Here is a 27,080-nt window from a genome sequence, read left to right on the forward strand (position 1 = left end):
AGGAAATTTAATTTAGAAATAAATATAATTTAAAAAGTCTAAGACTTCAATAATGATACGTATAAAAATTTGACAAGGCATTTGAAAGAGGTAAATCTATGAAAATTTATACCAGATATGTCCATGGAATGGGACACTTAATATTTTAATAATGTTCAAAATGTTTACATTGATCAACAGTTGCAATATAATCCCAAATAAATTCTTCCTCCTTTATTTCCTCCCTCCAATTCTCCCTCTTTCCTCCCTCCCTCCTTTCCTTCCTTCCTTCCTTTACATCTTCCTTCTTTTTAGAGTTTTGGAAGAAGATTGTAACATTTATGCAGACAGGCAAAATGCCAAAAATAGCAAGGATAATATTAAAGAAAGAGGATAACGTTTGCTGGAGTTACATGACCAGATAGCATGTCCATTATAAAGCTATAGCAGTTAAGAAACCTTTCCTGAGGGCAGACAGCCTGATCAGTAGAATAGAACAGTGACTCCAGAATCAAACCCGCACATTTACATGTAACCGCACTTATAATACTGATATCACTGTTCTCCAAAAGACAACAAGTAATGTTTACAGTAAGTGCTATTAGACAATTTGTATATTTATTTGCAGAAAAAAAAGAAAAAGAATCTGGACACTTACCCATACCTTATACAAAATCAATTCTACCTGGATTAAAGATCTAAATGTGAAATACAAACAATAAACATTTTAAAGGAAAACGTAGTGGGGCATCTTTATGATGGAATACGTACAAATTTTTAACAGCATACAAAGCAATAATTATACAAGATTTAAAAAGATTAATTGAACTATTTTAAGAAATTCTGTTTATCAAAAATAATGCTATGTAAAGAGACTCTCAGAGTAGAAGAGGATATTTTTATCAGACCTATATCATCAGACGTATCCATCTACAAGAGGATTCATATGCAGACTGTAAAAATAACTCTTTCAAATTCATAAAAAATTGGCGTGAAACACAATACAAAGATGACAGAAGACATACATGAAAACTTTTCAAAATATCAAAATAGCCATTGAACATACAGAAAGGTTTTCAATTTCATTTAACATTAGGATAGTGCAAACTAAAACCACAATAATACCCATGCACGTTATCCAGAATGGCTAGAAAGGAAATAATAAAAAGATATTGAATCGTGACAGGATACTGAGTAATCATAATTAAGTGCACTACTGATGGGAACACACATGAATATAATCACTCTGGAAATTCATTAGGCATTACTTACTAGTACTGGATATGCATATAATATGACAGCAATTTTCGTAGAAAGCATTTACTCAAATAGGAATACATTCAAGATTAAGCCAGTATAGACAGTATTGGTGTGGACACAAGTGCAGGATGAGGTGGGGTGAGAGATAGAGTAGCTCTTTTTTTTCTGTTATCAGAAAATTTTTGTGTATATCAGGGCAATTTTTTTATAAACTATAAATAATTTCTGTTTTCAGAAAATTTTTGTATATATCAGGGCAATTTTTTTATAAACTATAAATAATCATCTTTAGTAAACACGTGAAAAAATTCAATCTTCATTATTAAATAAAACCCAAAGATGTGAAAAAAAAATTTATGTTCAAAACATAGAATGAAATAGAATGTTAATAATATCACTGATAAAACCTCAAAATTGAGACCCATTCTAATATTGAACATTAGAATAAGGGGTAATTTGCAATGTATTCATAAAATGGAATTGTACACAAAATGAGAACGAGCAATCTAGCACTCTCTACAGTATATTAAGTGAAAGAGCCCAGACACACAAAAAATTGTATAAGATTTCTTTTATATGAAGTAAAAAAAAAGAGGTGAAAATAATTTATGCTGTTAGAAATGAGAATAGTGGTTATTCATTTTGTGTATGTGTGTGTATGTAAGGAACAGTTCATTATAAAAAGGAGAATAAAGGATTCTTTTGGAGTCCTAATAATATTTTATCTATTTTGGTGGTTGTTATTACTGTTTAATTTGAATTCTAATTACACAGATGTGTTTAAGTTTATAAAACTTTATTTATGACATATGCATTTGTCAATATGTATATTATACTTGAAAGATAACATTAAGAGATCCCACAAATAAGGAAAAAAGCTACACATATATAATTTTCTCTCCTAATTTTTAAAACAATATAATAAGCATGTTCTAAATTTCTCCATTATATCCTCAGTGAAAAAACAAAAAACAAAAACAAAAAAAAAGCCACTATATTAAAAAGAGAAGATTAGTGTTGTAAGAAAAACTAAAAGACATGTCCTACAGTTACAGTGTTTTGATTCCAGATCTCTAGGTTGCACTAGAAAAGACTTAACCAATAAAAACTGAAAAAGTATCTAACATACTTTATTTAGTCTGTGGGAATATACAGATGTCCTGTATAATTAACAGATATGCCATTGGCTTTGTTAGAAGCTTTCAAATGCTTTAGGCATAATTAACAAATGTATCTTTTCTCTTCGGGGTCTCGAAGGGAAAAAGAAACCCATAAATTCTTATTGGGTTATGTAGGAACACACGGGGAACACAGACAGATCCCTCATTAGAGATGAATAGAATATACTTCCTTCTGTAACTCTCAGAGTTCCAGCGACTCTTCCTGGCCCCATCTCCCATTCACACTTGAGTCTCAAAATCACCTCAGTGATTTAGCCATAGCTTTAACAATCTGCTTTGATACCTTCTGTTTCTGGGCTAATCGGATGTTATAAACACTTTTCTTATGATTTTTGATAAAAGCTAGACATTTACGTTGGTGCACTAAGTTTGTACTCTTTGAATAGTTAATAAAAATGCAACCTCTGAAAAGGGAGTTAGGATTTAAAATTCAATCCCCAAGATCTTAAGATTTTCATGATTATTTTTTTTCACTTGGACCCTTAATTGAGATGTCACATATGATATTGTTATTTATAGTTAATTGGATGTGTTTCAGAACTTCTCACTTCAAATAATAAGATATTTATAGTTTTCCAGTTACCACTAAATAGAAAAGATTATATCAATACCTTTATAATCCTTGCAGTTAACTTTTTCAATTAAGCCATGTTTTCCCAAATTCACCATTATCATTGGAAGGAGCAATACCATGTGCAAATCACATTTAGCTGGAGGTGAGGCCAAAGAATATTAGAGCATCGATTTCACTACATAGCACCTCAGTACCACCATAATGTTTGATTAGTAAGAGGACTTCCCCTCACCCTTACCTACAAGCCTTGGAAGAATCTTTGAAATGTCATGAAACTGTTGTCCCTTAAATGACTAAATGCATATGTAATGAAGATTGAAATCAGGATTAAATATGCACAAATCCAGATTTAAGCAGGAATCTGTATTTTGTTTAAAATTAAGACATCTCTTCTACTCCTTATTTGTATCATATAATTCTTAAACTCTATTTTCACTCAAAAATTACTTTGGTATTTAAATATATGTATTTAAATGCATTTTTATTCATCTGTCACTGTAGAATTCATTTATTGATACTTTTAGTGTTGAAAACTATATTTGCCAGAGGGAGAGACATGGGGGCTGAGGAATGACTAAACTTCTCTGACCTCTATATTTAGAGCAGTTTTAATGTTAAGCTCAGCCCACTGTATTTTTTTAAATTCTATCTTATTATTAGTTTCAAATATCCAGTATGTTGGTTAGACATTTATATAGTTTATGAAACAATCCCCTAGATTACTCTTTCTCTCCTCTGGCTCTGCACCTAGCCATTATATTACTACTGACTGCCTATGCCATGCTCCCCATGATCACCTATCAACTACTAATTTGTACTTCTTTAACCTTTCACCCCTTTCTACCAGCCCCCCAACCTCCCTCCCCTTTGGCCATCACCAGATTGTCCGCTATATTCGTGAGTCTGTTATTTTTCACATGTTTTGAGAGTCTTCAGAAGGAAAAAAAAAGATTTAAAAGATAAGAACCAGATCATCTTTAATAATCATATAAAATAATGTAAATGTAAATATTACCAAGTTAAAAAAAAAGTTTAGTGCTTTAATAGAATTCTAAAGATGATGAGAAAAAATATCTTTCTCACGTATAGAGAGATCGATTGGATTTTAAGAAGAGCACACTTTTACGAACTCTCATTTATTCCATGAGATTTATAAATCTTTTTATATTCACTAAAAATAGGTCCTTGAGCATATTGTCTCTTGAGAATTAATTCAGTTTCCTGAAAAAGCCAAAATATTCTGCTTTCTCTCTCTACGAATTTGCTTTTTCTGGATATTTCATATAATGACATTATACAATATACATAACAGGTGGCCTTTCGTGCCTGAATTCTTTCACTTAGCATCATGTTTTAAAGGCTCATCCATGTTGTAACATGCATTGATACTGGCTTATTAATTAATATTCCAATGTATGAACATATCACATTTGTTATCCATTCATCAGTTTATAGATTTTTGGTTGTTTTCTATTTTTGGCTATTATGAACAATGCTGCTCTGAACATTTATCTACAAGCTTTTGTGTGAACACTTGTATTTTTCCATACATTTGGGGTATATATCTAAGAGCAGACTTACTGTGTAATAATGGTAATTCTGTGGTTAACTTAGTGGGTATCCCTCACACTGTTCTCCTAGTGGCTGTGCCATTTTACATTCCCTAAAACAATGTTCAACAGTTCTAATCTCTCCACACTCTTGCCAGCATTTGTAATTTTCCTTTTTAATAACCATCCTAGTGAGTGTAAAGTGGTATCTCATTGTGATTTTAATTTGTATTTTCCCAATAGCTAACGTTGTTGCATATTTTCATGAGCTTTTTCTATTTGTAAGTCTTCTATAAAATGTCTGTTCAAGTTTTCGCCTTTTCGAAAATTTGGATTTTGTCTTTTTATTATGGAGTTGTAAGTGTCCTTTGTTTATTGTGTATACTAGACCCTTGACAGATATATGACTTGCAATTTTTTACTTTCATGGGTCACCTTTTAATTCTTTGATAACATCTTTTGGTGCATAAAAATTTGTGTTATAAATTTTTATAAAGTCCAATTTATCTACTTTTACTTTCGTTGTTTGTGCTTTTGAAGATCTAAGTATACTGTTGAGAGCTTCTCTGAGTTGAGACATAGAGAGCTGAGCTGTCAGGTGTTGGAGTAGCCAGTTATAGCAATAAGCCATAAGTGAAAGATTGAAGCCTCTAGTCTCTTAATGTAATGATAATCTAAGTCATAGCTCATGAAAGGTATTGATTATTTTTATTTTTTTTTTTATTCCCATTATAGGTTTCCAGAGGGACCTATATAGACAAACGCAATTTAACAATGTTGAATAAATTCATTCTAATGGGAATTACAGACTGCTCTGAGCTGCAGGCTCCATTATATGGATTCTTTCTCATTGTTTACACAGTCTCAATTGGCTTGTTCATCCTCACCAAGGTGGACTCCAACCTACAAACATCCATGTACTTCTTCCTCACACACCTGGCATTTACTGATTTCGATTATTAGACTGCTATAGAACCAAAAATGCTAGTAAATTTTCTTGTGGATCAACATACAATCTCCTATAATTGGTGTGCTACTCAACTCACTTTCTTCAGTATGTTTATCATTAATTAACTTTTTATTCTGTTCACAATGGCCTATGACCATTATGTGGCCATCTGCAACCCTCTGCTCTACACAGTCATCATGTTACAAAGATTATGTCAGTTCCTGGTGGCAATACCCTATCTATACAGTGTCCTTTCATCTTTGGTGACCACCATAAAAATTTTCATTTTGTCATTTTGTGGGTATAATGTCATCAGACATTTCTACTGTGATAGTCTACCATCTATATCTTTGCTCTTTTCAGACACACATGAAATTAAATTGATAATTCTCACATTTTCAGCTCTTATTTTGGTGTCATCTCTTCTGATCGTCCTTGGGTCCTACATGCTGATCCTTGCTGCCATCCTCAGGATGTACTCTGCAGAGGGCAGGCACAAGGCCTTCTCCACCTGTGGATCGCACCTGACAGTGGTGGTCGTATTCTATGCTACTCTCTTCTTTATGTACATGCAGCCCAAGTCCAAAGATTCATCTGATACTGATAATCTGATACTTATTTTACGCTTTGGTGATATCCATGCTGAATCCCATGATCTACAGTTTGAGGAACAAAAAATGCCCTGACTAGAACCTGGACCTTGTATGCAAATATCCTATTGAAAATTCACTTAAAACGTGCTAGCATAGATTATGTATTAGTCAATGTTTGCTATTACTGTTATTGCTACATGTGTGCATTTACCTTCATGGGATGGGCAAGATTCAATGTGTGATAGGCACAGAAATAAAGAAAATTGTATACTTTTTCAAACCAAAACATATCACTAACAGGTGGGTGCTTTCTGCTCATACTTTATATATGAACTTATATTTACTTTCAAGTCTGATTTATGCCATTCTTACAAAGTTTCCCATGTAGCCTGTTTGCATTTCTCTTCCACTAAACTTTTATTTCTATAAAGCCAAGGACTCTATATATTCCATTCATAGTTTTATCTGTGGTGCCTAACATGGTAAAGGCATAAAAAAGGATGCCTAATAGATTTTATATAAATGGATTCATTCAAAGAAATAAACATATATTGTTAAGTTTAACAACCAAAATCTCTCTCTTTATGTGACTTAGAGAAATACAGAAAATGGGCAGAATAAGAAGTGGGTGATATAAAGAAGGGGAGTAGTAAAATTATTTAAAGAAATTATTGTGAAAATTTTCAACTATAATAAAAATTTAAAACCGTCAGATTGAAGATTAACAAGCCTCAGTTAAAAGTAACATATAGACAACTACTTAAAGGCACATCATAATCAAGTTGTGAAAGCTACTGATAATAATAAAAAAAAAAAGCAGTCAAAGAAAAAAACAATTTGAATATAGAGGAAAAAAGTTTATAGACATGATATCAAAAGCATAATATATAAAAGTACAAATTAATAAATTGGACTTCATCAAAATTAAATAACCTACCAATTATACTCTTGGACACTTATTTAAAGGGAATGAAAATTTATGTTCATACAATCATCTTAAGTGAATATTCGAGGAATTTTTATCCATTATAGTTTAAAAACTGGAAAGAATCCACATGCCTTTTAGTGAGTGAACGGTTAAACAGATTGTATTACCAATACGTTGGAATACTACTCATAACAACAAAGGAACAAATAAGTTACACACACACGGTACAAATAAATCTCAAGAGATTTATCTTGAGTGAAAAAAAAAACCCAAAAGATTGCAAGTGGTATGATATTATTTATAAAACATTCTTCAAATGACAAAAGTATACTGATGTAATACAGATGTGTAATTACCAGGGGTTAAAAACAATGGCAGAGAAGGAGGAAGTGGATGTGGTGTAGTATAAATCCTGACTTTCTTTTTTCCTTTTGCTGTTTTGTAATGCAAGTGACTGATTTAAGATTTGGTTGCCCAGGCATTTAATTCAAAGGGGCATCTACTTCAAAAGATAGCGATCTCCAATGGACACATTGCCCGCCACACCACCAGGCATACTGCCTTTCCCCATTGAGGCTCCTTTGTTTTGGACATCTTGGTTGATTTCAATAACTGACCATTTGGGCCACTTGTTTGTTTTTTCTTCCCCAGCTTTAATTCATATGTTTTAAATTCATCAATAATGAGTGAGCCTATAAAACTCCAGTAAAAGCTGAACCCCAAATTCCTTTCTCTGTCTCTCTGTCTCTCTGTCTCTCTGTCTCTCTGTCTCTCTGTCTCTCTCTCTCTCTCTCTCTCTCTCTCTCTCTCTTTCTCACCTCTCTTCCCTCCCCCCCAGGACCTTGCTATGTGATCTAGGTTTGCTGTGTAATTTCCAGGTCCTATAAATAATACACCTGTATCTTTTCAAATTTTCCTGGAGGTTATTGTTGAACGGTGTCTTGTGGTAATGGAATAGATCTGTATTGAAGTAGGGTTCCACAGAACAGAATAACAAAAATGATTCAATATGCAGTAAAAAAAAAAAAAACATAAGAGAAGTGGTAGACAGATGATAGAAACTCACAATGAAATGAGAAATAACAGTAATTAATTTCTATCCCTGAAGGAAAAGTAAAAACATCATGAGCAACAAATCGAGGAAGCAATACCTATTGTGTAATGTATTATTTTAATTCCCTAAAAGTTTTAAAATAATACAATAGAATTTAAGCATTTCTACACTGTGTCACTCATTCGAGGAGACCACTGTGCAAATGTAGACTTTTGATGGCCATGCGTTATACAGTATTTTAGTCTAGAGTCCTGTATGGTACAAAAGGAAAGTTAACCAAAAGTAAAATAGTAAGGAAGGAAGAAAAGAAGGGAGGGAGGGTGGAGGCAGGAGGGAGGAAGGAAAGAAGGAAACATAGTGAATGCAAATTGTCACTGACAATTAAAAAACAACCTCCAGATAGTTGTGCTCACAAATACTTTAGGGACAATCAACAAATTGCTTGGCATCTCCTCAGGGAAGTTCTCAAAAAGTGAAAAAAATCCATAAATTGTTCTCTATAAGCCATGTAAAAAACAAATGAGGGAGTCAAGTGAGAAGCTTCATTACAGGTAAAAAGACAGAATATTCCATGTAGTCCCTGACGTTACCAGTATTGATAATGTTTCAGTGACATATGCAAAGTTCCACTTTCATGACAAAACACTAGCAAAATGTTATCATCTCTGATTTAGTTCTCTTTGCTTTCTACTCCTGAATGATGCCTGAGCAGGAATAGTATCCTTCTCTTTTTTCTCATCATATTAATGTTTTTGAGTATTTTCTCATGAGTTGACAGACTAAATGCTCAAAAGCATCTTTGAAACATCATCGTGCTGTCACTTATAATATATGTTTTATATAAATATTATAGCTCTAATGCAGGCCAAAACTGAGAGCAAATGAAGCTTAACTTTATAAAGAAACATGAATTTTTAAAAATTGGTAAAATCAAGAAACTGCAGGTATTCAATCTATCATTTTGATGTCCTTCCAAATTCTTAGTTATTTAGTGGCCCTAGGCTCTTTTTTGTGATCCTCTCAATATAATTCAATAGTTAATGATTATTTAAATAAATGTACAGATAGGATTCTTTCCAGTTCTCTTGATGAAACAAAAGGGGACCTTCCACCTCTCACTGAGTTGTGAAAGGCAGGATTTGAATATTGGAAGACTTTTAAGTACTCAGTTTTGTGGTCATAGTACAATGTTCAGCATGTTTTTCAGTTTCATATTGAATGTGACAGACAGCAGATATAGTTATCTCAAAGAGTATAGTGTTTTTTAAAAGTAACAGTTGGTATTCAACAAAGATGTTAAACTATGGAAAAACAATTTGGTTCTTCCCATAGAACACTAAGGCTTATGAGAGGAGGAAAAAACAAACAAACAAACATTGATCTTTCTTACCTTACAGGAAAATTGGAACTTACCATGTATGATTTTTCTCAACCTTTCATGTTTGCAAAACAAAACAAACAAAAAGTAAGATTTATACTGCTTCTTTTTATATGTACTGAAGATATTTCTCTAAAATTACTATTTATTGATGTCCATTTCCACATGTCTGCTTTAAGAAAGATATGTGCATTTGGGCAGGGTAGGCAGGCAATCAGGAGGTCACAAAATTATAAGCAATATTTTAAGTGATTTAAATGTAAATTTTATGTAATCACTTTTGTATTTAATGTCATACAATTCTATGTTTGTATTTATTTTCTTACAGGTCACTCAGAGACTGCTGCCACTGTAATTTTTATTGTAACCAGTGTTATTTCTTTTTTTAAAAGATATCATTCATGCTCACAATATTTTAAACCTAATAATTCTCTTACCTTAATCTGCCATCCACCATTTACTCAGGTATATCCTTAATCCGTATATTATTAGGGATATTTAGGCACATTTTTATTCAATTATACAAAATGTTTATCTGTGCTTTATATTATATCGTAGTTTGAAAACATTCCTGTGGCCTTAAGGTGTAGAAAACTTTGAAGTAATATTAAAGAATCCTTTAGTGTATTTTATTTCATCTCTATAGTATTGTGTAACATAGTGACTTTAAACAATTTTATCCAATGCACACACCTTTAAACATATGTTAAAGAGTATAGTATCTCTTTATCTAAAGGCAGTTTTTATGAATCTTCATTATGTGAAGACAATGCCAATGACTGCTCTTTCTCCCAAGGTGCCCAGGTTTCTTCATACTCTGCTGGGTTGTTGCACTGTAAAGTGTATTTGATTTGTTGCATGTAAGTTAATTATCAACTCACATGATAATATGTTAATTGTCATGAAAAGATTAATATTTTAGGACAATTTATGTAGAAATGTTAGCGTTTTGTTTTATTAGTTAAGAAAATAGAAGATAAATATTTCAGAAGAATAGCACCTTGATGGTCTAATTTTCGTCATGGAGAAAGGGATGGTGTAGGACCTGGAGTAAGTTACATACATTCTATCCTACTTGACTTACTTCGCACCTGTTGATCATCATAGCCTTGACAAAGAAGATAGGTCACAGTTTGGAAGAATTTACATACAAATGTATAAAGAAACTCTCTTTAAACTAACTTATTATGGCCATTTAAAAAACAAAAATAAAATGATTTACGTACTTGATTTCTAGGTGACATAAACACATGGGATCATTTAATATTTGTTTATCCCTGCCAAAAACCCCAGAAGGAAATACTGGGTTAGTATATGAGACTAAAGGGTTTTAGATAAGTTAAATTTTTGCCTAAAGTAACCCTTGGTATATATCATAAGTGGAGGTATAACTGGGATTATATCTATATATGTACATGTCTCATGTGTTTCTCCATATAACAACAAATAACACTCACTGTACTCTGTTATACTTTTCTTATTTATATATTTGTTCAGTATCTGTCAAGCGTGATGTTTTAGCCTGTATCACCTGCAAACATAAAGTATTTTACAGGACTATGTGTTGAGGTAGGGAGTTCTATACATTTTTTTGGAATTTGTGGTTTTAAATTTTTATTATAATTATTATATAATTTTATAATTTAATTTATTATATAAATGGCACATATATTAAGCCATATTATTAAATGTAACTTATGTGTCACTGTGCTTGCAATTATATAAGTGACTAATAGAAAACTTTAAAGAATAGCACAATAATAATTTATATATGTAGCATAAATTTTTAACATAGTTTTAAGTTTTTTCATGTTTTCTTTATGTATCTATGTATATATGTCTATATCTATATCTATATATTTATATGTATCTATATTTATATGCTGTATACCTATCTATATCTAAGTATCTATGTATCTATGTATCTATGTATGTATTTATCTATCTATCATCTATCATCATCTATCTGTTGTCTCTCTAACTATACTATACCATCCTGATTTCTCTACTTTGGCACTATTGATATTTTGGACTGGATATTGAGTATTATAGGATATTTAGAAGCATTACTGACCACTACCACTACTATAAATGCTAATAATACCCTACCTCCCAGTTGTGACAATCAAAATGTCTTCTAGACATTGACTAATGCTTATTGGTTAATAAAATCACTTCCAATTGAGAAATACTAACAATATCTGTCTCTATCTCTATTTATGTATATTATTATTTGTGGGAGATGAGTTTATTTTCATATATCCTAAATTAGAAAGTTTGAGTGTATCTTATTTATACTATTTTTGCATACTAAAACTATCCCAGGTAATAATACATAAAATCTATTGACTGTATTGCTGTCTCTTTCTAGACAGGTTTCTTGATAAACCTTCATGGAAACGCAAAATCTAACATTGTTGAATGAATTCGTTCTCATGGGGATTACAAACCACCCTGAGCTGCATGCTCCATTATTTGGGCTCTTCCTCATCATCTATATGATCTCAGTGGTGGGCAACTTGGGCATGATCATCCTCACCAAGGTGGACTCCAGTCTACAAACACCCATGTACTTCTTTCTCAGGCACCTGGCTTTCACTGATCTTGGTTATTCAACAACTGTAGGACCCAAAATGTTAGTAAATTTTGTTGTAGCTCGAAATACAATCTCCTATTATTTTTGTGCTATACAACTAGCTTTCTTTCTTGTGTTTATTGTTAGTGAAATTTTTATTTTATCGGCAATGTCTTATGACCGTTATGTGGCTATCTGTAACCCTCTGCTCTATCCAGTCATCATGTCACAAAGAATATGTCAGCTGCTGGTGGCAATCCCCTATCTCTACAGCACATTTGTTTCTCTTCTAGTCACTATAAAGATTTTCAATTTATCTTTCTGTGGCTACAATGTCATCAGTCATTTCTACTGTGACAGTATCCCGTTGTTATCTTTGCTCTGCTCAGATACACATGAAATTGAAATGATTATTCTGATTTTAGCTGGTTTTGATTTAATTTCATCTCTTCTGATAGTTCTTGTGTCTTACCTGCTCATACTTGGGTCCATTCTTAGGATGAACTCCGCCGAGGGTAGACACAAGGCTTTTTCTACCTGTGGATCCCACCTGACTGTAGTCATAGTATTCTATGGGACTTTGATATTTATGTATGTGCAACCTAAGTCCAGTCATTCCTTTGACAGTGATAAAGTGGCTTCTATATTTTACACTCTTGTCATCCCCATGTTGAATCCCTTGATCTATAGCTTGAGGAACAAAGATGTAAAATGCGCACTACAAAGGGTATGGAAAAAACTATATAATCTTTTTTCTTAAAGTTTGCATACAATATAATTCCTGTAAACTAGGTTATGGACTTTAAATTTTGCTCTATGTGCCTCAAGAAATAGCAAGCACAAATAAGAGAGAGAGAGAGAGAGAGAGAGACTGCGAAAGAGAGAGAGAAGGAAAGAGAGAGGGAGAGCTCTTTTCTTTCCTTTGGTTTTAGCCTTCATACTCTTCCCTGGTATGTTTTAATTTAATTTTATTATTAGTTTCAAGTATCCAGTACATCGGTTAGACATTTATATAGTTTATGAAACGATCCCCCTGATTGCTCTTTCTCTCTGGCTCTCCTCCTAGCCATTGCATACTGCTGACTGCATTCCCTATGCTGTGCTCCCCATCCCTGTGGCCATCTATCAACTACTAATATGTACTTCTTTAACCCTTTACCACTTTCTCCCAGCCAGATTGTCCTGGTATGTTTTAGAATTATATTTAATAATTGTGTGTCTTTGACATCTGACAATTTGAAGTACTCAGTCATATTTCTTTGCTCAAATACCCCTCTTCCAAACATTGGGATCCCAATTTTTCCTCTCATTGCCTCTCCTCCATATATGAGTCTATTAACTGAATGTACTTTGTAATTCAGCAATCCCTAGGTTCTGATTGGCACCTGATTTTGTCTTAATCAATCCATTTTATTGATATCAAAGGATAGAAATTAAGATAAATCTTTGAGGTTACCCAGAAGCTCCCAGGTTTGTACTGTTTGTTTTTCTCCCAAGTGGTTCTTAATAACTGCTCGTTTGGTTTTGAAGAGCTTGTAATATTTCTTTATCTCTCTGAAAAAAAACGTAATTACGTTTAAAAGTTATGTCCTAGTTGTTTTTGTATTCTTATGTTTCCCAATTTTTGATCAATGTTGATTATTCACTGTGTTTTAATTGTCTTTCTTTGTTTAACTGCATTGGTTGATTATCCTATTGTGGGAAGCAAAGGGAAATAATCTGTTGTTTGCACAATGTCATATTTCTAATGTAAGTGAAGCCTGACACACGATGAAGACATAGTTACTAGCCTTTTGTACACAGCTGATCCATGTTGCTCTCCACATTTTCCCATGTGCTTACTTTCATTTTTATTTTCCTTTTGCTTGCTTTTTTCTTCTGAATATTTCTGGGATTTTATTGAAACTATTAGTCTACAATATTTGCTTTGTTTGTCATGATGCAATAAAATTCTGTTTAGCTAATAAATATTTAATAAAACACTTCATTGGAATGACATTTAAAAAGTGCATGATACAAAGCAACCAAAACGCCTTCAGCAGATATATAGGTAAATAAACTGTGGTAGATCTAGACAATAGAATATTATTCAGCACTAAAAAGAAATAAGCTATCAAGCTATCAATATAAAATGATATCATGGAACCCTAAATGCATGTTTCTAAGTGAAAGAAACCAATCTTAAAAGTCTACCTACTATATGATTCCAACTATAAGTCATTCTGAAAAAGACAAAACTATGGAGACAGTGAAAAGATTTATGGTTGCCAGGGGTTAGGGCATAGAGAAAAATGAATAGAAGGAGCATGGAGGATACTCAGAGTAGTAAAAATACTTTGTATGAAACTAAAATTGTGGATACAAGCCATTATATACTTGTTCAAATATATAGAATGTGCAACACCAAGAGCAAATCCTAATGTAAAGTATGCAGTTTGGGTGAAAAGGATGTGCCGATGTATGTTCATTGATTGTAACAAATGTACTATTCTAGTGGAGCTTGTCATTAATAGATGGGGGAGACTTTGCATGTGTGAGGGCAGAGAATATGCAGGAAATCTCTGTACCTTCTTAATTTTTCTGTGAACAAAATTTTTCTAAAAATTAAAGTCTTAAATACAAAAGTGCATGATACAGTGTCACATGAACATAAATATTATCGAAATGTTGCAGTTAAAACAAAATTTTAAAATGGTAATAAAGACTACTAGGTAATAATATCTCATACTTTGAGCCTGCTTCATGTCTTGATAAATTTAGTTATCACAACAGCTCTATGAGATAATCTCTGTTAAAATGCCTATTTTATAGATTTCAAAATGATGATTCAGAGAGATTAGGTAAATTGTCAGAGTCCACTAAAGTATGAAATATTAGAACCAGGTTTAAAAGCCAAGTGGTGAAGTTCATACTCAGACTTCATGCTCTTCACAAGTACCCTAAGTTATTTCTTAATGTCATTTTTATACTTCACTGATGTCATTCTAGAAATGACAAATGGTAAAACTTTAAAAGATGTTAAATTAGAAGAGGAGAAAGAGCAGAAAGGCTTAAAAAACAGTTAAAGCCATGTCTGGCATCAAAAAGAAAAAGAATTTAAGAAAGATATACTTAGTTTATTAAAAATAAATAAATTGGCTCACAGAAACATAAAATGATCAGGCCCTTTTTAATGAGTAATTTTGCTCAACTAGAAAGCCAAAGCAAAGTGAAGACATGACATAATCTGAGTGGATCTGTAATAAATCAGAAGAAGGGTAAGAATTAATGTAAGGTTGCCAGAAACATGCTGAAAAGTAGATAAATAAGAAGATTCTGATTTTAAGAAATGATTTCTGTTCTAAGGAGTTCAGCTACCTTTGAGAAATGAAGATTGAGGCAAAGCAAAATTCCCAAAAAAAGCCAGATGTCTATTTTTAATGATTTGTAGGAGGAATTCTACAAGGGAACAATACAAGAAAAAAGTATTCTTTCTCCCCAAAGAGAAAAAGTCTGTGAGGGGAATGTTTATTTTCCATTACTTTCTGCTTCCCAAACTTCAAAGAACCTTTTAATGTGTGTTTTATTTGGGAAATTAATTTAAGGCAAGAGAATATATTGACTTTGATATTATTGACCTACTGAAGCAATAAATACTATGAGAACTAACGTGTGATCATTTATTATTTTAAACTAAGCCCTCTTCCTTGACTCAATGTTTATTTAATGACATTATATGCATGGGAAAAGCATTCCTAAATGATACAAGGAGGAAAGGCAGAGTATCACATGCAGTTGTGAAGCTTGGGCACCATGTTATTTTAAGGTGTTCTATTCAGATAGACTAAGATATGAGAAATCTCTCCCCAAATATCCACGACTTATTTAGTATGGTCCTTATTCACATAAACATGCAAAAGCTGCCCATCACAGTGATTAGACAAATAAAAGAAATAACATTCATCTCAGGAATATATATCAACCCATGAGGAGAAAATTCACTAATCAACATATAGTTTGTCATTGAAAGAGCTCCTGAAATACAAGAGATAATACTAATTGAGAAGTATGAGTATGAAAGTTAAATGTTATCCTTAGAATAAGAAATGATCTGTGATTCATTTAGTTCTTAATGATTCACAAGAATCATAATATTCCCGTGTCAAATTGCATCTGCATATGGTATCTTAAGTAGAGAAAAGAACCATTAGAAAAGATGGAGAGTATAGGAAATGACAAATTTGTACATATATGTGTATATATATATATAGAGAGAGAGATAGACAGAGAGAGAGTCAGAGACAGGGACAGGGACAGAGACAGAGAGAGAGGAAACAAAGATTCCTTGGAGAAAGAATAACCACTGGAGAGCTGAATAGGAATGCTATGGAGGTAAAGAGGTCTCAGAAGTCACGTAACAGGAGAAGCTATATTCTAATGTCGAGTATGTGAGTGGCACACCCTGGAATTGGGAAAGGTATGCCCTTTACAAAGGCCCATTCTTTGCTGTGTCATATGTGAACAGAAGTTTACATTGTACTTATAGTAAATCTTACCTTTATTAGCTCTTTGATAATAAGAATTAAAATATTTTGTATGATAGTCTTTAAATCCTCACAAACTTGCATGGCATTAAACATGAAATAATAGCAAAATATATGATCCAATGCATCTGTCTACTTATATAATTCATAGCTCAATATATTTATTTATAACTCAGGTTAACAGAAATCAATCAACCAGAGAGCAGACAAAGCAAAAATTTAGTTTATATTTTGTCATAAAAACTGTTGATATTTTTAAAACTTACCTCTTTATGAAATTATTTCTTAGCCATCACAGCCAACTTTAATTCTATAGAAATTATGTACTTATTTTCAAAATAATTGATTTAGGAATAGAACAATAGAACAAAGATTTCTTTCAAGTTTTGTTTTTTTTTTTTTACAAAATCATTAAATTTTCATATATTTTGTCTGGCCATAAAGAATTTAATACCTATTAAATAAAAATAGTCTCTATATCTTGCAGAGTGTATTATACCTAGATTAACCTCTTGATTTCAGATCTGGTAATAGTCACATAAATTGTCCCTAGTTGTTAATTTAATTTTTTTTTATTTTTATAGCAGTTACTATTGAGATATAATTCACAAATTATATAATTTACTTATTATAAGTGTTCAATTTAAAGATTAAGATATATTCAGAGTTGTGCAACCAACACCACAATTTTAGAATATTTTAATATTTTTATTAGCGGTTAGTCTTCTTGTTAACACCCTCAATCCCCAGCTTCAGAGAACCAAAAATTTCTTTCCTGTCTCTACGAATTCACCCATCCGGGCATTGCATATAAATATAACCACTCAATAGTTGGATCTTTGTGTCTAGTTTTTTTCACATAGTATAAACTTGAATGTGTTTGTATTATAAGACATTGGATGTTATTTTATATCATCATTTTAACTGGCTTTATCTGACGATGCTCTAGCAGGGAAAAAAGAGAACTACTATGACTTCTGAGTAGAGGTGGAAATCCAGAACCCTACTCAATCTTCACTGACACCTCTGATTTTCAGGAACTCTTTCAATGACAAGCTTTATGGTTGATTAGCAGTTTATTTTCATGGGGTTAATAAACATTCCCAAGTTGTATATCTCTATTTGAAGATTACATAATTGTTTATACAGAAAATCAATCTGCAAAAGAACTAATAATTGAATATGGCAAAGTCACAGTATGCAAGGGCAACATATAGCATTCTACTGAATTTTGTATATACACAATAAACAATTGGAAGTTTAAATATATATTTATTGCAATAAAACCAAAAAACATGAAATATTTATAAATCTAACAAAATATGCACGAGAGCAAGATGTTGAACTGATGAGATAAATTAAAGATGTGTAAATGATGAGCTATATTTTGCTCATGGATTGGAAGACACAATATTATTAAGATGTACAACATTTAAATGAATGAGATAATCTGCAAGCTGACTCTAAAATGTACATAAAAGGGCAAAGAAATTAGAATAGGCCAAAGAATTTGGAAAAGATAAATAAAAATATAGTTGAAAGATTCACATACTACTTTTATTTTTTTCATATTGTATATGTATAACATGCTTATAGTAAGGCAAAATGGGAGCTAATTATTTAAAATATAATAAAAACATATAGCAAAGTTAAACAGTCACAGAAATAGAAATGTAATCCAAGACTTCTAAAGAGATTGAGTAAACTGTTTTGTAACCTAAGGGTTATTTTAAATATAATTTCTGCTATACCTAACATCATGTTTCGTATGAGATTATCAGAGCATAATAATACTTTATTGTATCAAAATCTGTTCTACTCTGTATTTATATTATCATCATGTATTATTAACAATATTTTAATTATGATGTTATTGTTGGAAATAATTTTATGGCATCAGCTTCTTATCCCACGTGAATGTCCATCATATATATTTTAAATCGATTCATTTCTATATCATATATATTCCAATATCTACTTGTAAAAAAAACACCATTTTACAATTATATTTTATATTATAGGAATAACTAAACTGTTTTTTTATTTATATCTGGAAATTTTTATTAGCCAGTTGAATATGTTTGTCCTGTCAACTATAAGCCAACAACAGTATTTGAATATTTGAGTTATCTGAATATTTCTTCAACTGTTTCTTGATTTTTAAGTATCCCAGATTTCCTCTACTAATCTTGACAGTAAATGAAGCTCAAAAATATAAACATACTTAATTCAAATTAATTTAATGTTAATTTTTTCCCATACATTTTTAATGTTAAATACATTTTTCCTCAGATTTCTTTTTGTTTGTTAAAGGTAAAAGTTGACATTATAGTATGAAAAAAAGTCAGTAGAATCATGGACTCAGTACTTACAGAACTGAATCAATATTAGGTGTTTGCCTACATAGTCTGATTTTAAGTACATTCAATAAAATTTCTGTAAATGGTAAGTTTCTAAAATGTGAAATATCTTCTTGGCAATGCTTTGTTTGAAGTCTTGAATAAAGAGAAAGAAGATTCTTAAATGGACACATGGAATTAGTTTTGAACTTTATGTCAAAATTATTCTTTAAGTCTTTATAAATGCAATACTATATTTTGTACTGATTTAGAGATTAACAACCTAGAATGTCAGAAGACCTATGTGATAGGCTATTGTTTTCATGATGCAGTTCTATGAATTAAATATGGGATTATTGAAAGTGAGAACCAACTGGTAGAATGTGATAAGATTAATAGTGACTTGAAGTTAACAGGAAAAATATTTCATTTCTATGGCCCTTTCACAGCATTCTTTACCTCTTTGTTTCTCAGACTGTAAATCAGTGGGTTTAGCATGGGACTCACTAGTCTGTAGAACAGAGACACCACTTTCTGCTTTTCTACGGAATACTGGGAGTTTGGCTGAATATAACTAAAGCTTAAGGTACCGTAGAATATGGTCACAGCAGACAGGTGAGAGGCACAGGTGGAGAAGGCTTTCTGTCTGCCTGCTGCTGAGGAGGTCCTCAGGATAGCAAAAACAATGAACATGTAGGAAATGATCACAATCAAGAAGGTGGCCATGGCAATGACTCCAGAGAACGTTAAGAGCAACAACTAATTACAGAGGTATCAGAGCATGACAGCCTTAGGAGTGAAGGAATATCACAGAAGAAGTGGCTGACAACACTCAGCCTACAGAAGGACAGCCTACCCAAGCTAACTGTGTTTTTAATGAGTTAATTATTCCACATGACCCAGTGACTAATCCTACACACTTCCTCTTAGGCATGGCTACACTGTAAAGCAAAGGATTTGCAATGGCCACATAATTGTCATATGCCATTACTGACAGCAAGCAAACGTCTGTAGTAACAAACACTCCAAAACACAAATGTTGTACCATGCAAGCAGAGAAAGAAATGGTTCCCTTCACAATCAGGAAGTTTACCAGCATTCTGGGTGCAATTGCAGATGAATAGCAGGCATCTACAAAAGAAAGGCAGCTAAGGAAAAAGTACATGGGTGTATGGAGCTTGGGAGAAATTTGGATTAAGAAGATCATGCCCAGATTCCCCACAAGAGTAATGGCATAAATCACCAGGAACAACACAAAAAATACAACTTTCAGTTCTGCACGGCCTGTCAATCCCAAAAGAATAAACTCAGTCGCCACTGTAAAATTCTTTTCAGTCATTTGTTTCTTTTCATAAAATCTGTTATGGAAAAAAATTCAGAGGTTACAATTATATAAATATATATGTGTGTGTGTGTGTGTGTGTGTGTGTGTGTGTGTGTGTGTGTGTGTCTATATAATGTATATAAATACATATACATAAAATTACTGATATCAGTCTTGGGGGAAAAAAGTTCCTTTGAATCTGAGTTTTTCATCAATAAAATTACCAATCATAGACTAAATGGTCTCTAATTTTCATTCTAGTAATGTCACTTTATAGGATTATATTTCATAAAAACCAAAATGTAAAAAAAAAAACTTTACCACTCATAGCTTCGGTCTGCCTCTAAAATGTCCACTTCAATACCAAAGTTATACTAGCACTAAGAAGACACTAATGACAATTGAAATAATAGCATGTATAATATATACCATTAGAAAATTAAATAGTTATTTGATGAAATTCCTTTCTGATCTCGTTTGTTTGTTTTTAAGTAAAAAAATAATAATGCGAAGAGTCTTTAAAATTATATTTATTTTGAGCTATATATGGAATCAATTGACAAGTACATTCCTATAGACAGACAGCAGAGTGGCCACATCATGAAGTAAGAAGATGGCTCAAGTGCCTACAGAGATGACATTTTAAAATACCAAAGATTCTGACTTCTTTTTCCATGGGAGGCATTGAGTGTCAACAGCCAAACTCTACAACTCATGAAACACAAGCCTGTTTCTTGTGTGATACCTATTCAAAGTAGCCAGGATTTCTGATGTGGGACAATCTTCCCCATATTCATGGTAGAAGAAGCCCTGAAAGATCATTAACTCTGAGAGCTAGGACACAGAATCCCATATCTTGCACATATGGATCATATAAAGTCTTCCTGTTTTTTTCTGAGATCTCGAATAATTTTAGAAAATTAAGGAAAACAGTAATTCAAACTATACATACATTTAATATATATTATAATTTAACTCATCAAATGAAAATTATATTTTTTGAAAGCCTAAAATTATCTAAAATGTAAAGTAGTATGTTTTTCACCCTATAATAGATAGTTTAGACAATTTAAGTCTTTCTAAAAATAAATTTCCATTATATGGTTGGATACTTGCACTTTATAATCAAAGCTGTTCATATTTGTTTCAGAATTATCTCTCTTCTTCTCTATTAAGTTGGAGTGTTATTTTAGAAATTATGAGAAAAAAATGGTGATGATTTTGGTTTATCTGTAATTCACACCATCTTTATTTTAATTAAAACATTTCCATTGCCACAATGATGAGAGGATAAGAATCCATTAATCCTGGGCCAAATCCTATTGTTGAAAATAATAGCTTTACTTCATTAGACAAGTTATTTAACTTTCTAGATCCAGGATATAATTATATATACTTCTACAAGATTGCTGAGAGGATTGAATGATATGATTCCAATAAAGTATTTAGTCTTCATTGAGTATAAATTAAACATTTAATAAATTAGATAGTTGCATCGCTATATGAGATATAGCTAGCTAGACAGAATAGTGATATATATTGAGTGTGTGATATTTTTTAAGTCATGGTAATCAGTATTAAACTTTAAAATCATTGTAATTCAACAATTTCTATTTTGGAGCATTTCTGAACTGCTTAAACACTTCTTATTTATTTGTTTATTGTCATAATCAAGTGGATATCTCAAGTTATCATTTACAAACTGGTCTTTTTAAATGTGAGATAAATAAAATAAATACCTATATTTTTTCATGACATCTCACATGCTCTTTAGAGATTACTAACAGATTTGACAATATAAAAGAACACTTTCAACAAGTAAGCCCGAATATTTCAAAGCTGCATTTTTCATACATAGATCTGTCTTATACCTGCTCTTTCTTCCGCTACTCTTCGAGCATTAACTGAAAATTTTCTATTAATAAAAGATCACTTATAGATATAAATTCTATTGTAAACTATAATTTGGGGAAAAAGCATGTTTAAGAGAAATTAGAAATTAAATTAACTATCCAAATATAAAATTAATAACTTTAGCACCAATATTTGATGGGAATGCCATAACTGAATTATATAATAAGATATAAACTTAACTTACATGAACTTTAAGAATTAAAACACTGATATGATCCTATCATATTTTAAATTTTCAATTATCTGGAGAATAAATACTAAATATAAAAACATTAAAAGAAATAAGAAGACATTAAAACGAATGACTTAACTTACCAAAGATGTTAAAAAGTTCACTTTACTTAGAACACTCATGTTCATTTCCATGGTATCTTACTCTCTTCTTAGAAATAAAATCAGTTAATCTTTTTATCTGAGGTTAAAAGTAATATCTTAATGGTAGATAACTGAAAATCACTCCAGGTTTAAATATATATATTATATATAACATATGTAACATGTATTATATGTATTAAATATGTTCTATATATCAAGTAAAACAATACAAAACAAACGTAATAAAAAAAGAAACAGTGGTTTTACATCTTTAATTCTTTCCTCAAGGAGGATAAATTTAAAAGGAGACAAATATATATATGCATATATATGAATTTTTTCTAAGTATGTCAGACTCCCTGTGGTTCAGACACTGATTACACGATAGCAACAACAGCAAAATTACACTTTGGATTGCATTCTGGTTTCTCGAGGGACTTTCTCAAGGTATCCCAGTGGAATTGGTTTCTCTAAGATGAGTAATATAAAAAAATATTATAAAGAGTGGAAGGCATCATAGAGCTAAAGGTGAGAAAATAGTAGAAATGTTGATTTAAGAAATTTGCATAAACTGGATAGCGATTCATTAAGATATAATGGAGACTGAGCCCTCACTTTATAAGGCAAAAGTGCATAAGCGGAATCCAGTGTGCTAATGGCTATTCTTTATGAAAAGTTGGAACACGACATTCCACCACCCCATCCATACACTTCTGTTCAGAATCTAATTCTGTGTCCTATCTAACAAGTAGAATGGCCATGTGTTACTCTTATTAGATGTTATATTTAGCTATAATATTCTCATTCATTTAACCGATACTTCTTAAAGAACAAGGACAAGCTGATATTGCTTGGCACTGGAAAGAGAGGGATTTCAAAAACAAACAGGCAAACATGGTTGTACTTGCATTTCTAGAAAATGGCAGAGTAGATATAAGTCCATCTTCCTCAAAAAATATTTTTTAAAAAGAATACATTAAAATGTTGACTATAAAAGTAAAACATACTATAACAATTGTATATAACACAGAAATAAATAAATTTGTTATTAGGCTCAAAAGGAAGAAAAAGAAGAAAATCAAAAAGCAAATATGGACACTGATACAATGACTCTCCTGGAGATATTTGCAAAACTTTTTAACTTTATAAGTGAGATTCAATTTGTACAAAAAGGTGCTAAGCCTTTAGGCCCATGAACAACACAGAATTCCATGAAAACCTAAATATAAATCTAGTATCTGAAAAACTGTCATTCTCATGAAAATCCTAACAAAATAAATCTGCTTGTCATCAAACATTATAAATAAACTTGCCCACCATGATCTGCAATTCGTTAGAAAAAAAAGCTTCCTCTGAGAATCAGCAACCACAGTCTTTCTTCAGACGGGTGGAATTTTGGATTTTGCTCTCTGCACAAGTAAGGAAGCTTCAAGCTGAAAAATTAACATACAGAGTCTTGAGTTGGTAGCACCAAGGTACTGTTAACAGAAGTAACCTTCTAGGATTGTCACAGAGAAAGTCCTGTTAAGGTAAACTTAACCATGTAATTACAATACACAGTGAGAAAGGACATCTCCAAAATCAAGAGTCTGAAAAGCAATAAATATATTTTAAATTTTTTTTAATGAAAGTCAAATGAATAAAAGAAAAAAAAAAAAAAGGAAAATGGACAAGCCCTCTAACAAAATGACCAGGATTATAGGCTAATTTACTAGCAATGTCTAAGCAAGTGATCAAGAACAATGCATGCATGCCTGAATGAATGAATGAATGAATGAATGAATGAATACCTGTGAAAAACATTAACTAATCAAACAGAAGTTGTGTCTTGGTGTGAAAAAACAAATGTAGCCCACTATTGCTAGAGGAACTAGGTCATAACTATTTCAAGGAAGAAATATAGAAGCCAGGTACTAACAAAGTTTTTTTAAAATATCCTACAGAAACAACAGGAAGCAACTGAACTTTAATTACCAGAAAATCTATAAAGGCAGCTAGATAACCATGGAAACCTGAGGATCTATTGCTAAGGAGCTGGATGTTTCTACTATTTAGATCCATATTTAACTACTGGTAGATTTCCCTCAATTCTTATACATGTAGAAGTCATAGAGAAGGAGAGCATGCATAACATTTATGAGAGATGGAATGGACTATCTTCTATTAAATTTTACTCTCAATGAGATTGTACTGAACATTATCCAAGAATGATGGACTCTCAGCTCAGGAAACACTACAATTGAGGCCATCATTACAGTAACGCATTGCATTACAATAATCGTTACAGGTTTGTCATAGGAAAGGACAAGGCACGTATATCATTTATTTAAAGATGAGGCATACATTTCAAATCTCCTAGCTATCAATCATGTGGCTTTGGGCAAATTACATGTTATCTGAGCTTGGTGTCCACTGAATATGAGAATAGCATATCTATCTCACATAAGTTAGTGATATATTTTTAACCCAGTGCTTACTACATATTTTTATTTCAAAAATAAATTCAAAGAAAAAAATCCTATGTGAAGACGATAATGTCACTTATAATTTTATCATGACTTTAGGAACTGTTCCAGGTTTACTGAGATAAATCTGATATTGAAGTATTTTCCATAGTTACTTTAGTCATTGACTCTGTGAGCGAGTGACTGCCATTACATCATGCTCAGACCACGTTGATGTTGTTTTGTTTCTTTCCTTGAACTGTCTCTCACATTTTCTCCTGGGTAATTAGCAGACACTACAGGGTAATTTTTACCAATTCCTTAGATGATTTGGGCAACATCATCTGAATGAATTACATGCCACTTTCTCAGGGAGCATCTCAAAGAGGGAGGAGAAGCATAAATTCTCCTTACTTACAGAAAAATAAGAGCAATTTAGGAGAATAAAATCAAATCGTTCATTAAAGGTGAGCGGATGGGAACTGTTGATTTTGATTATCATCTGAGTGTTGGTCATTTCCCATGATTCCTAGCTTCTGACCATGAACACTCATGTTCACTGAGAGCTGATTCTTTCTACTACAACACAAAAAAATTCATTTTCTCCTTTGTAAGTCGGGGTTCCCTGAAGTAAAATAATATTTTCAGGGTGTTAAATCCTATGAATTGACTAGATGTCATAGATCTATTTGATCTGTGAGAGCTGATGGTGGCATTTGGATATTGCAAGTGAAGAGGAAGCAGTGTCTCAAAATAAGATCTCTTAAAATTAGGATTTTCAGATATAGGATGCTCAGTTTTATTTGCATTTCGGATAAACAATAAATAATTTTAGTATATGTTATGTAGCATTTGGTAAATATTGTTTCTTATAAATGTATTCGATGTGATTTTAATATCATTTTTAGAAAAAAGTGTTTTAATTAATGTGTTGCCCATGCAATATTTTACAAACTGCAGATAATTTTAATATAAGGATATATATACCTTACATATAAAGGTAAGCTCTCATGATGAACTTGTAGGTTTTTTAGTTCTTTTCTGTCTAAAAAAAAACTAGTTGCTGTACTACTCAGTTTGTTTTTTCAGAATAGGCTTTATAAACTGACAGTATTGTACACTTAAAAGTCTTTTAATGGGGTAATACTCATGTTAAGTATTCTTATCACGGTAAAATTAAAATGTAAATTTTAAAAAAAGAAAAGAAAAGAATGAGCAGGGTAAAAAAAAATCCATACATCTTCAGAGGGAGGTACTCACTGACATTGAAAACAGAGATAAATTCAACAAATACTAGAATAATTCTTAGCAAAGCACTGAAGACTTCAGTGTGGTAGGATTGGTACCAGAATTAGGAATTCCTTTGCTTAATCCAGGGCATTTTGCATTCTGCTGGAAAAACCATGGTGGCGGACCCACTTTTTCAGATCTCTCTTCTTTCACAAAGAAGAGAGATCTGAAAAAGTGGGATCAATGGAGAGTGGGATCAATGGAGAAACAGGAGACAACTTCTAGGAAATTCGAATAGACGTGGCTCCAAAATATCCAGTATTGCCCCCCTTTGCCTCTCCCATGTGGAATTCCTTGGATCAGACTTGTTAAACTGACAACAAAAAATTATGGATTCCTAGAATTGCCACCAGCTGTAGGGTGGCTCCAGACTCAGCTGCTCCAGACCATAGATCTGGACCTTGTGGTAGGCGCCCAGAAGTTTCTGCCTGATAGTTACATAGGATAAAGCTGAGCATTACAGTACAGAATTCCATCTTACATTTAACTGGCTGATATTTTGAACTCCAATTACTCTTTCAATTGAAAATCATGCTTACAGGTTTGGATGTTTTCACTGAAGAGAAACTCAATGTAAGAAGAAGGGCATACTGTGGATTAAGGTAAAGCGGCTTCATTATCTTCAATCAGAGTCAGTTTGTTTTACTGACTTCTCATGTAAGTTTCATGAAATGAAGAGATGGGTACTTATCACTGATTTGACAATCACAGTGTTATACTTTATATATACTCCATTATACAATTTGAGGAATATATTGACAGTAATATGATATAATAACTGCTCAAATAAATATTTTACATACCCTATCATATGCACAATGGAAAAATTAATGCATGTAAATAGCATAGTAGAGGAAACAAAGCCTATGAAATTAAATATTCAAAATTCCTGAATATTGATATAAAGCAT

General features: G+C 32.0%; 1 protein-coding gene and 2 pseudogenes across 1 annotated transcript; 2 read left to right on the plus strand and 1 right to left on the minus strand.

Annotated features, from left to right (window-relative positions):
- The first annotated feature begins 4,841 nt into the window (after positions 1–4,841).
- Positions 4,842–6,183, plus strand: LOC102886184 (annotated as a pseudogene).
- Positions 6,184–11,839: 5,656 nt separating this feature from the next.
- Positions 11,840–12,781, plus strand: LOC102886433 (olfactory receptor 8K3-like). The gene has a single exon (XM_006917434.1). The coding sequence runs from the start codon at positions 11,840–11,842 to the stop codon at positions 12,779–12,781; it is 942 nt and encodes a 313-aa protein (XP_006917496.1).
- Positions 12,782–19,292: 6,511 nt separating this feature from the next.
- LOC107196062 lies at positions 19,293–20,222 on the minus strand (annotated as a pseudogene).
- Positions 20,223–27,080: the final 6,858 nt, after the last annotated feature.

Source organism: Pteropus alecto, unplaced genomic scaffold, assembly GCF_000325575.1.
Source record: "Pteropus alecto unplaced genomic scaffold, ASM32557v1 scaffold547, whole genome shotgun sequence".
Lineage (NCBI taxonomy): Eukaryota > Metazoa > Chordata > Mammalia > Chiroptera > Pteropodidae > Pteropus > Pteropus alecto.